Source organism: Papio anubis, chromosome 4, assembly GCF_008728515.1.
Source record: "Papio anubis isolate 15944 chromosome 4, Panubis1.0, whole genome shotgun sequence".
In the NCBI taxonomy this organism is placed as follows: domain Eukaryota; kingdom Metazoa; phylum Chordata; class Mammalia; order Primates; family Cercopithecidae; genus Papio; species Papio anubis.
In genome coordinates, this window is record NC_044979.1 from 82741818 (window position 1) to 82757131 (window position 15314).

The window sequence follows — 15314 nt, forward strand, 5'->3', positions numbered from 1 at the left end:
AATAAATATCAAATTTGTATTTATATTTTTAAGTTAATAAATATTTTATATTAGGAATTTCCATATATGAAGTGTCTTATAAGTGATTATATACTATACATATTACATATATACTATTATCCATAAATTAGCCATGAATAATGTATTTGTATACAGTTATATATCAATAAATAGTTTATTAAATGTTTATTACATAGACTATCCCTCCTATCTAAGGCCCAATTCCTCCTCCGCCCACCTGGCCACCAACTTCTGTCTGGATCCTTCCCTTTCTTGCTTTCCTAAGAAATCTCCTGGATTTCTGTCTTTCCCGTGCATTTATTCCACTTCTAGTTCATCATGATTGCAAGCAGTAATCTCCTTTCATTCTGTATCATCAATTTATTTTTCTATGTGGAATCATTCACTTTGAACTACAAAGATGACTGTAACAAAAACCTCCTGTCATTTCTTTAAAAACTGTGTCTTGACCTTGACCATTACCTTCTCTAGCTACTGCATCATTTCTCTGCCCTTCTTAAGAGCACATATCATTGAAAGGTTTGTCTTGAGTGTTTTCACTCACTCATCATCTCTACTTTTTAAAGCCAGTTCTCTCTAAAACCACCTCAATCAGGTGTCCATCCCACTAGTCCACTGAATTGGTTTTTATCTAGTTTGCCGGTGACCTGTCGCATGCCACAATCAAAGGTCACTTTTCTGATCTCGTTTTTCTCAACTTCCCACTAGCATTTGCCAGTCAGCCTTTCCAGTTTTATTGAGCACTTCTTTTTTTCACTAGGTGAATGTATCCCCACACTTACCATGGTTTCTTCCTAACCTATCGGCCACTCCTCTCGGGCCAGTTTGCTGTGTTTTCCTCTTCTGTTTGACCTCTCAGTTCTTCAGCGCTCCAAGCCTTGGCCTTGGCCCCTTCACCATGGTCTCATTTAGTCATATAGTATAAATGCCAGTGTATGTATTGATCTCATCCAGAACCTTCTGTGCATGGATTCTTCCATGTTTAATTATGACTATTATTTTTTGACATTTAAAAACTATCAAAATGACATTTAAGCATTCATTATCTATGGGCATTCTCAGTTGATTTCAGATGGGAAAGTCAACCAAAATGCACCATTCCTACATTCTGATTTCTTCCCCAGTGGACATTCCTTTGTGAGACCTCATCAGCTGCTTGCAGTGCATCTCTTTATTTCCTTGCGGCCTCTCAAACCAGCTTTCACATTCCCAGCCTCTCTGAAATGCACCAGTCAAGATCATTTCACAAGTCTTCCTGTCTTCATCTGCTGGCAGTCTAAGTCTTTATAAGGTTCTGTTTTAGATCTCATTTCCTGATCTCACACCAGTCTGGGCATAGATCTCTTGTCACCTTTTATCCTTCATCCTGGCTCTTTCCTCTGGACCCATAATGAGATGTATATATTAGAAATTGGAAGCCCTGGAAGCCAGACTTGGTTCCTGTAATCTCCATCATCACATCTGATAGATTCCTTTGAGCTTGGTCTGTGAGGCCTCATTCCTGCTGGGAGAGAATTTTTATCATTTTCCTGAATGTTCCCAATTCCTGGACATGCCTTTAAAACTTTCAACAGTCGTTCCTTCCTCCTCTAGTGTTCTCTCCTTGGACAGGCTCCTGAGAAACCTGGTGAAATTCAACTCTCCACATCGTGGATGCCTTCATCCTGGCAGTTCAGTGTGGATGGCCAAGCAGCATCATCTGGCACAGCAAATCACCCCTGCCTTCTTGAAGCATTTTCCTCACTTGGCCTCAAGATCACTACACTTTTGTTTTCCTCCTCCGTCTCAGCTACTCCCCCTCAGTCTTGCTTATTGGTTCTTCTTCCTCTTTCTGGAATCACATATCACACTTGTTCGACAATTATGCAGAAAGTCATGCCAGTGACATAGTAGCACAGTCATATGGTCAGAAAGGTTCTCACAGAGAAGGACACAGAGTCACAAATTCACAAGTGACACAGACCAAAGTGCTCCTACTCTAGGGTTTAAAACACCATAGTGGTGTCCCAGAGCTGCCCTGAATTAATTTCCTGGGATAGGGCAGAAGACTATGTATGGTTTGCCACAGTCACAGCTTCTAGGACGTGTTTATTGAGGGAGCAGCAATGAATTTGAATCACTGTTTTATTTTTCTTCATATTCCAGGTTGATGTTGATGCACATTCACTGAATTCTAACGATGTTTTTGTCCTGAAACTGCCACAAAATAGTGGCTACATCTGGATAGGAAAAGGTGCTAGCCAGGAGGAGGAGAAAGGAGCAGAGTATGTAGCAAGTGTCCTCAAGTGCAAAACTTTACGGATCCAAGAAGGCGAGGAGCCAGGTGTGCGCTGTGGGGCCAAGGGCACTAACTAGATTTTATATTGATATGATTGCCAATCATCTTTTTTTCACCAAAAAGCCACTTTCTAACGGCTTATAAGGGTTAACAATCTCTCCATTAGTTGCAAAGGTGGGTGGGTGATGGTACCTGATTTCTTTAAGTAACTTCTCAACATTGAAACCAAGGTGAGATGATATTTGTTCATATAAAGCAACAGCAAGCATGTGTTCCTGAAAATGCACTGGATAACTGAGTGTGTTTTCCACAGAGGAGTTTTGGAGTTCCCTTGGAGGGAAAGAAGACTACCAGACCTCCCCACTACTGGAGACCCAGGCTGAAGACCATCCACCTCGGCTGTATGGCTGCTCTAACAAAACTGGAAGATTCATTGTAAGTGTCTTTAAAAACAGTGGGATAGGGCCGGGTGCAGTGGCTTGTGCCTGTAATCCCAGTACTTTGGGAGGCCGAGGCAGGCGGATCCCCCGAGGTCAGGAGTTTGAGACCAGCCTGACCAACATGGAGAAACCCTGTTTCTACTAAAAATACAAAAATTGGCTGGGTGTGGTGGTGCATGCTTGTAATTCAAGCTACTTGGGAGGCTTGAGGCAGAAGAATCACTTGAACCCAGGAGGCGGAGGTTGCAGTGAGCCAAGATCGCGCCACTCCACTCCACTCCAGCCTGGGCAACAAGAGCGAAACTCCTTCTTAAAAAAAAAAAAAAAGGCGGGGGGGTGGGGGCGGGTGCAGTGGCTCACGCCTGTAATCCCAACACTTTGGGAAGCCGAGATGAGTGGATCATGAGGTCAAGGAGTTTGAGACCAACCTGGCAAATATGGTGAAATCCCATCTCTACTACAAATACAAAAATTAGCCAGGCATGGTGGTGCGTGCCTATAGTCCCAGCTACTTGGGAGGCTGAAACAGGAGAATCTCTTGAACCCGGGAGACAGAGGTTGCAGTGAGCCAAGATCATGCCACTGGCGTCACTGTGCTGCAGCCTGGACAACAGATTGAGACTCCATCTCAAAAAAAAAAAAAAAAAAAAAAGAGTGGGATAGAACCTAACAACACCGGGAGGGGCAGTCCCACGTGGCTCTGACACTTTCAGAGGTGCTACTGTTCTGAATCTCAGTTTCTGCCTGCCTGCAAACCATGGTAACAACCTTTGCTCTACACAGGGTTTTTTTTTAACTTTTATTTTAAGTTCAGGGGTACATGTGCAGGTTCGTTACATAGGTAAACTTGTGTCGTGGGGATTTGTTGTACAGACTATTTCATCACCCAGTTATTAAGCCTAGTACCCATTAGTTATTTTTCCTGATTCTCTCACTCCTCCCACACTCCACCCTTTGATAGGCCCCAGTGTGTGTTGTTCCCTTCTATGTGCCCATGTGTTCTCATCATTTAGCTCCCACTTATAAGTGAGAACCTGCAGTATTTGGCTTTCTGTTTCTTACACAGGGTGTTTTTAAGGGCTAATGATGTAATTAATGTGAAAGCATTAATGTTGTGATGTCCTATATAGATTAAGCTGCTCTTAAAAGTACCAGCTACTTTACACCTGTGTGAGCATGCAGTTGCTGTATGAATAGATATGTGGTTAGATTTGTTAATTTAATAATTTGGCATTTTCTATGGGCAGCAATCATTATTTCTGATCGAACTATGTAAATTTTACATGTCAATTTCCCAGCGGAGTAAAAATTTTCACCATATTGACTGAATTAAAAATATTATGGAAATATTATGATCATTGAGCAAAAATCACAGAAAGCTATATATGCAGTTACAAATTAACTGACATCAACAGGAATGTTTTATTTCATAGTCAATTACAAGCTTTGACTTCCAGTCAGTCAGAAGTAAAATTAGAAGTATGTGTATGCATGTCTTAGTTCAAACTCCTATAACAAAAATACCATTGACTGTGTGGTTTAAACCACAAACATTTATTTTTCACAATTCTGAAGGCTGAGAAGTCCAAGATTAAGGCACTAGCAGATCTGATGTCTGGTGAGGGAACCACTTTCTAGCCTTCTTGTGTCCTCACATGGCCAAGAGAGCAAGCTCTAGCCTCGGTCTTTCCTTATAAGGATGCTAAGCAGGGGCACTGCACCCTAATGGCCTCATCTGAACCTAATTACCTCCTAAGGACCCCATCTCCTACTACCATGCCATTGGGGGTTAGAGGTTTAACATAGGAATTCTGGGGGGAAACAAACATCCAATATAAAAGAATACAAGAGTGATTTTACACTGGGCTCTGAAATATCATCCTGAACCACAGCCTATCACCTAAATTTCAAAAAAAAGTTATACTTTCTCTGTTTCACATGCTAAGTTTTTGCTAAATTTTTCACTTAAAGAATGAATTCCTCTTTTATATAAAATTTGATCTACAGATTTTGGTCAACATGTCCTAGTGAATAAATGCAAACTTTATTTTTCAACACAGGAAAGAAAATTTCCTATGTATTTTGCCAGATATTTTGATTACTAGAAATAAAATTACTTGAGATGAAGTGGTTCAAGTCCCCCTTGAAGCTTATAAATACTTTGACCTACAAGTTAAAGATTTAAACAGTGCATTGAGATAAATATTTGGTTGCTATATACCACAATTTGCTCACCTACTTTACAGGAAATCCCTGAACTTGCTATATTTTATGGATTTGTCATCAGAAAAATCTGCTGTTTTATTGTTTTGACTGGTAACTTGATATTGCATCCAAGCAACTTATTTTTCAACATATGCTTTTATAATTTCTTATTATAATTATTTATTAACATTGCTATAAATTAGATATTTGTTTCCAAGAAAGATGTATTTTACAAAAATAAGTACCTAGGCTTTGTTCTCAGTGTGTTTAAAAAAAAGAATTGTTAGTCTTTGGCTTTTTGTTATGCACGTATATTAGCCTTTAAGATAAATATAAATTTCCTCTGCACCAACTCATTTTCTTGTTTGATGTTTGGAACCCCTTCCACTCCCTTTATAGTTTAAGGCAACGGATTGTTGCTAACAAGTATTTGATCTTATAATTACTATCAGAAAGTAGGTTTTACGCATGTAGATTCCTACAAGGCAGCTACAAGGCAGCAGAGCTTATTAGCTAAAAGTACAGCTTTTGGAACCAATCTGCCCATGTGCTGTCACTTACCTGGTGGTAGTACTTGCTGGCTGTGTGACTTTAGGCTGGTTACTGAGCCTATCTGGGCTGTAGTTGTCTCAACTCTAAAATGGTGGTAATCATAGTGCCTACTTCATAGGGTGGCTGTGAATATTAAATTAGCTGTTGCATATAAAAGATTAGAACAGTGCCTGACATCAAGTAAGTCCTATTTAAAGTTTTTCTTTTTAAAATCATTATGTGATTGGTATATGTCCTATAAAAATAATATAAATAAATCCTTTGCCCTCTAAATGGTCAAGGTTTTTTGTTTTATTTTGTATAACAATCTCAAAATCTCATCAGATTACAACAAACATGAATTGTCATGCTCAGATGTCTGCAGGCTGCCTGGAACTAGGTTCATCTATGCTGGGCGCATGTTTTGGGTTTATACATATTTTTCCAGTGACAAAGCCAAAGACACAAAAAGGCCCTTGCTGAGTCACCTTTGCTAATATGACATGGCCAAGGCCCCAGTGAGCTCCACAGCACTGCAGAGTCACATGCCAGAGGGAGTGAATAAAGAACTGGGAACCATAATCCAAACTCCTGCCTTAAGGATCCAGGGGGGGTTTCACCCACAATTCTCTAAAAATACCGAACTTTAGATTAATACATGCCCATTGGTATTGGGTGGATGAAGCTAACCCTCCCATTACCCTTTAATGCTATAACTATAATTTAACACAATTAAAAATAAAAATAAAAAAAATTTGTACATGCAATATTATGTTATAATGTCATCTTATTGAAAATTTTTGATTTATTAAAATGACCAGGCCTATTGACTTTCTCTTTTTTTTTTTTTTTTTTTTTTTTGAGACAGAGTCTCCTTCTATTGCTCAGGCTGGAGTGCAATGGCAGAGTCTTGACTCACTGCAACCTCCACCTCCCAGGTTCAAGCAAGTCTCCTACCTCAGCCTCCTGAGTGGCTGGAACTACAGGCGCCTACCACCACACCCGGCTAATTTTTGTATTTTTAGTAGAGACAAGGTTGGCTGTCTCTGGTCAGCCAACTGTTGGCTAGGCTGGTCTTGAACTCCTGACCTCATGATCCGCCTGCCTTGGCCTCCCAAAGTGCTGGGATTATAGGCATGAGCCATGATGCTCGGCCCTATTGATTTTTTAAAAGTAATCTTGACCTACAAAATGAAAGATAATTTAATACTCGGACCATAAACTCAATGTTTTTAGGAACTAGATAGGCAACATAAATCTGTGAAACAATTAGTCATAAGGGACTGGAAGTATAGAGGATTGTGAGCAAATTGACTATATATGTGGGCATTCAAATGTGCCAACCTTAGGGATGAGATTTAGAAAATATGATTCAATATATAGTTTATTGAAATGCCAGGCTTGAGGATAGCTACCCGGGAAACACTAACTCCAAATGAATGGGGTCAGTGTTTTAAAGTGGAGGAGTTAAAGTTTCACTGACAATAGGCAGAAACAGAGAAATTATAGCAGGCTTATGTAATTTTTTATATAAGACCAGTGCATACTGACAGTGATTTGATTGGTTACAGATTGCTATTAATACTTTCCAAGGAAGAATACGTTCTTTCTTTGTGAGGAGTGGTGATCTGAGGGGGGTCTTAGCTCTGCACCCTTTGGTCTTCCGAATTATTTGCAGAAAAAAAGGCAAAAGCTTGAGTGCATGCCTCAAGACTCAGGCCACATAGCCACATTCCTCTCAAAGCTCAGAATAATTTAAGGTTCCACCAGCTTTATATTTGAATTATTTAATTTCACAAATGCAATGTTTATATTAAATACTGTGCTGGCCAGATAAAATACCACCAGTTTGTGATGCCAAATTAATGATCAATTATTTAAAATTTTATTACCCGAAAAAGAAGAAAAAAATTACTACCAAATTTTATTTTCATTATACTCAAAAAAAAAAAAAAAAAAAACAGGGCATTTGTATCCTATGTATTAGAAAAATCACTGCTTTACTGTTTGCTCATATAGCTTTTTATACCTTTCAGATTGAAGAGGTTCCAGGGGAGTTCACCCAGGATGATTTAGCAGAAGATGATGTCATGTTACTAGATGCTTGGGAACAGGTACAACTACATCTTGTTCATAACAAGAGAATGCATTCTTGGTTGGAAGATGACAGAACTTGCTTTGAGAAATGGTAAATCTAGATATAAATGAGCCTAGAGATTTAGGCTATATTAAAAATACACACACACACATTTGGTAAAAAAATGAAACTAATACATATGGCAAGTTGATCTCTTCCTATGAAAATAATTCCAGAGCTACCATCTTTGGCTTTACAGTTATAGGCAAAAAAATTTTTATTTTTCATTTATTTGTAAAAATTACTCATTCCTAATTTGTTTATAATTCATTTAATAAGTGTGTTCGTGTGTACCGTGTGATGGGGGTACAATGCCATTGAGGAAACCAACATATTCAAAATTTCTCTTGAAATTTGACAAGAAGTCATGGGTGCCCCTCCCCTGGGGAAGAAACAGGTAGAATAGTTTCGAATCTACACAGTAAAATATGTTACTGTTTTATTTATCTTAATTTTCAAGGAAATTAACAGTGATTTGACATAGCACATCTGATAGGTTTTTAACCTCTATGTAAATTAACAGTGAAAGAGAAAAGTAAATATATTATGAACTAAATTATATAGAACAAGTGTGAAATGCTTATCTGAATTAGGCCTAGTCTTAGAGGCAAGCACAGAGATTGTTCCTTTTAAGTTTGTTCCCAACTGATAAACCATTCAGTTATATCACATATCACACCCTCGCTTCTGATCGACCATGTTTCACTTGAGGGCCCAGCCTCAGATTCTTGCCAAGTGAATGGAGTACTTATTTCTAGATGAGATTTAAATCTCCAGGTCAATAAAACACTCTTGTGTATTTAAGAATTAAAGAAGAATTACACTTCCTTATTCACATATATATTTAATTTTTCTCATTTGTAGTCAACTCTTGTTTCTGTAATCACGGAAACTTTTTAGAATATTTACCAAGCCACATTTCATTTTTTAAAGTCATACTTTTTATTTACATTACCATGCTGTCATGGTTTGTTCTGTGCCCTGCACACGAATAGTTCAGCACTTTCAGTATGAATTAGAATACAGTCTAAACATAACTGACCAAAATTGCTCTGCCACAATTGATTTTAAAGTGATTTCAATATAAGGTAATTCAGGAAATTTTTTCAGCATTAAAGTACCCCCACCCACACATTTGACAAGGAGAAGGATATATACAGATTGTATAACTATATAATATTATCAATTTTTTAAAAAAATTGCTATTTAAATACTAAACGTTATAGCATTTTTACCAACATCTTATAGGGAGGGTACGCTACTAGAAGAGAAAAACACTAACCTTAAGTCAGAGGTTCCTGGAGGGAGTCTGGGATCACCCACAGACAAGCTCTGTGTCTACATGTAGTCCCTTCCAGCTAAGATCCACATCTAGGAAATGGGGATAATGACTGTGTAAGGGCCCAGGGAAAATTTCCCCTTCACTCTCCAAAGGTTCATACAAAAATCAGTTGATAAAAGGCGGATTAATAGGAGAACAGGCATACAAATGTATTAATGTGCACAGGAGTCATACAGAATGCAAGAATTGAAGAAATGGCTGGATGGTTGATGTTTTTGTACCATTTGGAAGTTACAGAAAGAATGGGGGATTGGAGGATGGCAAAACTGGTTATGGGAGTAGAGGCCTGGCTAGGAAAGGTGGTCTTGTTATGAATAAAACCTCACATAAAGTATAGATGGTAAATGTTTCTTTCAGACCTTTAAGGGTGTGAGACTCTCAGTTAATCTTCCCTAGATCCCGAAAAGGGAGGGCCTCAGAGAAAGCCCGGCTGCACCAATGCAGATTCTCTACAGATGCAGCTCTTCCCCCACAAAAGGCAGCTTTGCAGGACTATTTCTCTTTGCAAGCCCTCTGAACAGCCATCTCAAAATATGTCAAAGAAGTGTATTCGGAGGTGAAATATTTTGGTTTCCTTCTACTGACTGCTGTCACACCCTAGGGGGTGGATGAAAAAAAAAAATCCACCCAATCTGTTGTTTTTGTGAAAGATCACTTTACAAACTAGAAAATACCATGTAAACATAAAATATCCAAGTGTGAAATCTGAAGTGAAACTGGCTAAATGTAAGTTTAGGTGTCTTCTGATGAGTGTGAACACTGGGAAAGTGATGGTACCTTTCTGGGCCACTGCCTCCACGTCCCTAACTTCTGCGGATGTTGTGAAGATTCAATGAGCAGTGTGTGTGTGAAGCACTTTACACAGGGCCTAGCCTGAGTCAACATCCCAGAAACCATACGTATTGTTATTGTTTCATTTTTCAGATATTTATTTGGATTGGCAAAGATGCGAATGAAGTTGAGAAAAAAGAATCTCTGAAGTCTGGTAAGCTCAATTGATGGACAATTATAGCAGTAACTGGGCACCATTATGACCGAGTGTCTGACTGCTCTTTGCCACCATGTCTTACAAAACTACATTTCAAAATCAAGAAGTAGCTTAGCATTCCTCCTCAAAACTAAAGAGTAATGGGATTTTTTGAACTGGAGAATTTCCAGATGGGCACAAGAAAAAATATGTTTTGTTATCTAATTTAGAATAGAATTATATCAATTTAACCTGAAAAACTTAAATTCATTTCAACCCTTGTTTTATTATGATAAGAGTAAAACCTCCATGACTGCGATAAGCCAGATTTTTTAAACTTCCTTTTGACTAAAGCTGTTCTTTCTGGCACAATTTTCCGTTTACTGAAAAGTGTAACAATAATTATGCCACCAGAACAATTCTATAAAACTTGGAATTTTTTTGGGCATTGATGAGACTCGCATGTTGCTTTTCATGGCAGATGAGAGAAATCAAAAAGAAATTGTATTTGTCTACCTGGTCAATGGCAATTTAATTTATTACTTTCATTTGAAGAACTGTATTCGAAGAATTTTCATTTTCAATGTGGCCAATATTTATTTGTTCTTCTGGAAATTTAATTTATTACTTTTATTTGAAGAATTTTCAATCTGCAGTTACTTTAGTTTAACCCAAACTAACCAAATTTATGTGTCTTTACAACTGTTTTTAGCCAAAATGTACCTTGAGACAGACCCTTCTGGAAGAGACAAGAGGACACCAATTGTCATCATAAAACAAGGCCATGAGCCACCCACATTCACAGGCTGGTTCCTGGGCTGGGATTCCAGCAAGTGGTAAACTGGTGTTTGTAAAAAGCAAACAAACATTACAAGGCAGTTATCTCATTGCTCTTTTGGGAGAGGAACAGGAAAAGCTTTTTGTTTATTTGTCTTTAGAAAATTAAGGCCGGGTGCAGTGACTCACACCTGTAATCCCAGCACTTTTGGAGGCTGAGGCAGTCGGATCATTTGGGGTCAGGATTTCGAGACCAGCCTGGCCACCATGGCGAAACTCCGTGTCTACTAAAAATACAAAAAAAAAAAATAGCTGGGCGTGGTGGCGCATACCTGTAATCCCAGCTACTTAGAAGACTGAGACCAGAAAATTGCTTGAACCCAGGAGGCTGAGGTTGCGGTGAGCCGGGATCGTGCCACCACACTGCAGCCTGGGCAACAGAGACTCTGTCTCAAAAAATAAATGAATAAATAAAAAATAACCTTAACCAAATGCCTATTTTTTAATGCTTAATTTTGGTTTGAAATTCTTCTTAAACTGGAACTTTCTTACGTTAATACATTCAAATAACCTGAAGGAAACTTTCATTATAAGCCAATATTAGCTCTTCTGGAAACTGATTTATATCTTTTTTATGACCTTTCAAAAGTAAAATACTATGCATAATCTAGAGAGATTTGTCAGATAGGAAATTTTATAATGCATTAGCCATTAGTCAAACTTGTTTTTTAACATGCCAGAGAAAAAGTTGTAATGCCTTGGAAGTTTTTCTCTTTTCTATAGATTGTGTTCAAATGATTTGTATACTTGCAATAAGGTTTATGTTAAAGTGGCTTTAACAATTTGTTGCTATTTTCCTTCTTTAGTCAATGTGACTTTGATGCCATTAACTCCTACGTGTTATTTTCTAAGAGAAATTTTATCTTTTTTTAAAACCTTATTAAAAGTCTTTGAAAGCACAGCTCTTTCATGACAAAATGAATTGCATTGTTATCCACTTAGATAGATAGATATTTGACAGTACATGTTTAATATCACAAAAGATACATACAGAAAAACTTCACTAATGCTGTCTTTAATTATTAAAATACATTTCTTTGAAAGTTTTGTGTTATGACATTTTATTCAAATTTGATGAGTTAATTACACTATTAATTTTAAGGTCAAATACATCTATGCATAAGTAGATTTGAGTTTAATATTTCTTAATTCATCCTCATTAAGTGGTCAAAATTAAACAGCTGTTCATGGTCAGATCATTATGAAAATTTTGAAATATGAGATTGCATGTGAAACACAGGTCCCCAGCAAACAGGAGTTGGGACAGAATCTGGAGCCCCAGTAAAGTAGGAACTGAATTTGGTCATTGGATAGAGGACTGGGTAGTTGAGGAGGGGAAGCTGCATTTCCATGGGAAGAAGAAACGAAGCAGGGAAGTGATCTGAGGAGTTTTTACCTTTTCTCTGGGGAAATGAAGGGCATATGTGTTTCAAATTGAGTCCTGGTATGGAGAAGTGGGCCCAGTTTTATTATGGCCTAATGGTGAATGCTCCCGTGAAATCCTGGAGCTTGCATAGGAAGTAAGGAAGCAGAGAGAAGCTGTACTTCAAGGCACTATTCATTCAAAATGTCTATTCAGTATCAGGCACTATTTCAGGCACTTTGGACTCAACATGAATGAAACAGACAAAATCTAAACTTTTATGGAGTTTATATTCTAGGGAAGAGAAAAAAAACAAAAAGCAAAAACAAATCAACACATAGATATATTATAAAATACATTAGAAGATATGCCCTGTGGAGAAGAAAATTTAGGAAAGGAGCTAGGCAATACTAATAGTATGGTCAAGGGAAGCGTGGTTAAGTAGGCGATATCTAAACAGAAAATCGAGGCCAGGCACGGTGGCTCATGCCTCTAATCCCAGCACTTTGGGAGCCTGAGGCAGGTGGATCACTTGAGGTCAGGAGTTCGAGACCAGCCATGGACAACATGGTGAACCCCGTCTCTACTAAAAATATAAAAATTAGCCAGGCGTGATGGCATGCTCCTGTAATCCCAGCTACTCAGGAACCTGAAGCAGGAGAATCGCTTTAACCTGGGAGGCAGAGGTTGCAGTGAGCTGAGATCACGCCATTGTACTCTAGCTTGGGCAATAAGAGTGAAACTCTGTGTGAAAATAAATTTAAAAAAATAAATAAATAAATAATCGATAGCGAGTGGGGAGTGAACCTCAGGGTTACAACCAGGCCGAAGGAGTACCAACAGCAAAGGCCTTAAAAGGAAAGCATGCCTAGTAGAATGGGCTGAAGTCTAAAGAAACAGGGAGATTCCACAGGGTTCTCTTCTACTGTCACCACTGGACCAGAAAAAAAATCATTGCAGCCTGAGCTGCGAGAATACTGCCTTTCCAAATCTCAAACCCAGGGAATCAGAGACAGTGATGGTAACAAGACAGCAGCATCTGGCTGGGCGGTGGCTCACGCCTGTAATCCCAGCAGTTTGGGAGGCCGAGGTGGGTGGATCACGAGGTCAGGAGATTGAGATCACCCTGGCTAACACGGTGAAACCCTGTCTCTACTAAAAATACAAAAAATTAGCCGGGCATGGTGGCGGGTGCCTGTAGTCCCAGCTACTCAGGAGGCTGAGGCAAAAGAATGGCATGAACCCAAGAGGCAGAGCTTGCAGTGAGCTGAGATCACGCCACTGCACTCCAGCCTGGGCAACAGAGCAAAACTCTGTCTCAAAAAAATAAAAAATAAAAAGACAGCAGCATCAATAGCACAAGCACTGTGGGAAGGAAGTACCTATGCCCATTGCCCAGCCTGACCAGTAGAGGTGAACACAAATTGTCAGCAACTATAGCTGCTATTGCAAGAATACTTATGAGCCCTATGGAGTTGGCATTTTAATTTCACAACTAAAGCTGATGTGGCTTGAAGAAACATCTGCAACACAAGTAAAATCCAGATAAAACAAAAACAAAACCTACTTCTAAAAAGGTGAACATTTGCGGGATTAAAGAAAATTATTCTAGAGAGTGTTCCATTGTTCAATGATACTGTGTAGTCTTAAAACTCAAATTACATGTAATTCCTTACAGAAATTAGTCCTTTGGAATTGAAATGCAGTTTCATATAGCCTAATTAATAAATGGAAAAGTTTTATAATTACTTTCTTATTTTTCTTTGGTGAAGCTAATATTAATTTTTAATATGAAATATTAGATTTCTTTCTTCTCTGCTTTTACTCATGGATTTTGGGGATCAGAAACCAAAATAAATGTATTTATCCTCAGCTACCAGTGCTTTACAGACCCTTTCTTGCCCCAAACAATATAGCACACTCCTAGTTGTGTGAAATTTGTGACTAATAAACACTATATATATATGGATATATATATATAAATGAATCCAGAAAAATCAAGTACTAATCAGAAATAATTAATCTGGTAAGAAATAATAAACTGGGCACAGTGGTATGTGCCTGTAGTCCCAGTTACTTGGGAGACTGAGGCGAGAGGAAGTTTAAGGCTGTAGTGAGCTATGATAGCAACTGTGAATAGCCACAGTACTGTAGCCTGGGCAACACAGTGAGATTCCATCTCTGCAAAAACAAAAATAAAAATAATTTTTAAAAGAGTAGCACATCTCAAGAATTAAAGAATCAAATTATGGCATTACTTTGAGCAAAAAACCAGGAAACATAGTTCCCAGGTAAAATCAACAATTGTTTTATGGCCTTAGCTATCATTTGTTTGCTTTGTTTTGCAAGACAATCAGTAAACTGACTTCAAAACAATTTCTGGATTATATAGGTTATTCAGAGGGCTATAATTCTAATCAAAATGAAGAAAAGAATAATAATATTCACTATATATACAGGATGGGTGTGTTGTAATTTTTTAATGTATTTTCAAAAATTGTTTGCCTTGCTCTGTCATCTTATTTTCTCTTCACTATGTTGACTCCCCTTTTAATTTTAAAGACTTATGTTAGATTTTTTAAAGTATGATATGTATTATGCATATTCTCTAAAAAATTTTTTTTTATTAAATACCAACTGAAAATAAATAAATAAATAAATAAATAAATACCAACTGAGCTTATTGTGCTACCTAAAATATTCATGATGCAATGCTTTGGTCTTAAAGGAAAAACAAAAGTTGGATCCACATCTTACTATATGTGCCTGGATAAATTCCATGTAGTTCACAAATTTTAATGTGAAAATGAAACATGAAAATAATGGAAGAATACACGGAATTACATTGGAAGAGAGAAATCATCTCATAGTAGCTTACAGAATAAGAAGAAAATCAGCAAGAATCGAAAAGACTTGAACAATACTTTCAACCAACTTAACTGATTTGATATTACTGAACACCACCAATAATACCAGCATGTATATTTGTTTTTTAAGGGAACTTGAAATATTTACCAAGATAGAAAATATTCTAGGCCATAAAACAAATGCCAACAAATTAAAAAGATGAAATCATACAAACTGTGCCTCTAATTACAATGGAACTAATTGAGAAATCAAAAACAGATATCTGGCAAGTCCCCAAATTTGGGTAAAAGAAGAAATCACAAGAGAAATTAGAAAATTTTTAAAA

General features: G+C 37.7%; 1 protein-coding gene and 1 long non-coding RNA gene across 2 annotated transcripts in view; one reads left to right on the forward strand and one right to left on the reverse strand.

The window, feature by feature from the left end:
• The window catches only part of SCIN (scinderin), an 85868-nt gene extending 74067 nt beyond the window's left edge, over positions 1 to 11801 (forward strand). Inside the window, exons 12-16 of the mRNA XM_003896258.5 lie at positions 2167 to 2344; positions 2613 to 2734; positions 7512 to 7589; positions 9879 to 9939; positions 10634 to 11801. Of these exons, the coding sequence (XP_003896307.1) occupies positions 2167 to 2344; positions 2613 to 2734; positions 7512 to 7589; positions 9879 to 9939; positions 10634 to 10761 (567 nt within the window). The 3' untranslated portion in view covers positions 10762 to 11801. The remainder of the gene's footprint in view (positions 1 to 2166; positions 2345 to 2612; positions 2735 to 7511; positions 7590 to 9878; positions 9940 to 10633) is intronic.
• The window catches only part of LOC103883038, a 41939-nt gene that overhangs the window by 17155 nt on the left and 9470 nt on the right, over positions 1 to 15314 (reverse strand). The gene's annotated exons all lie outside the window — the stretch shown is intronic.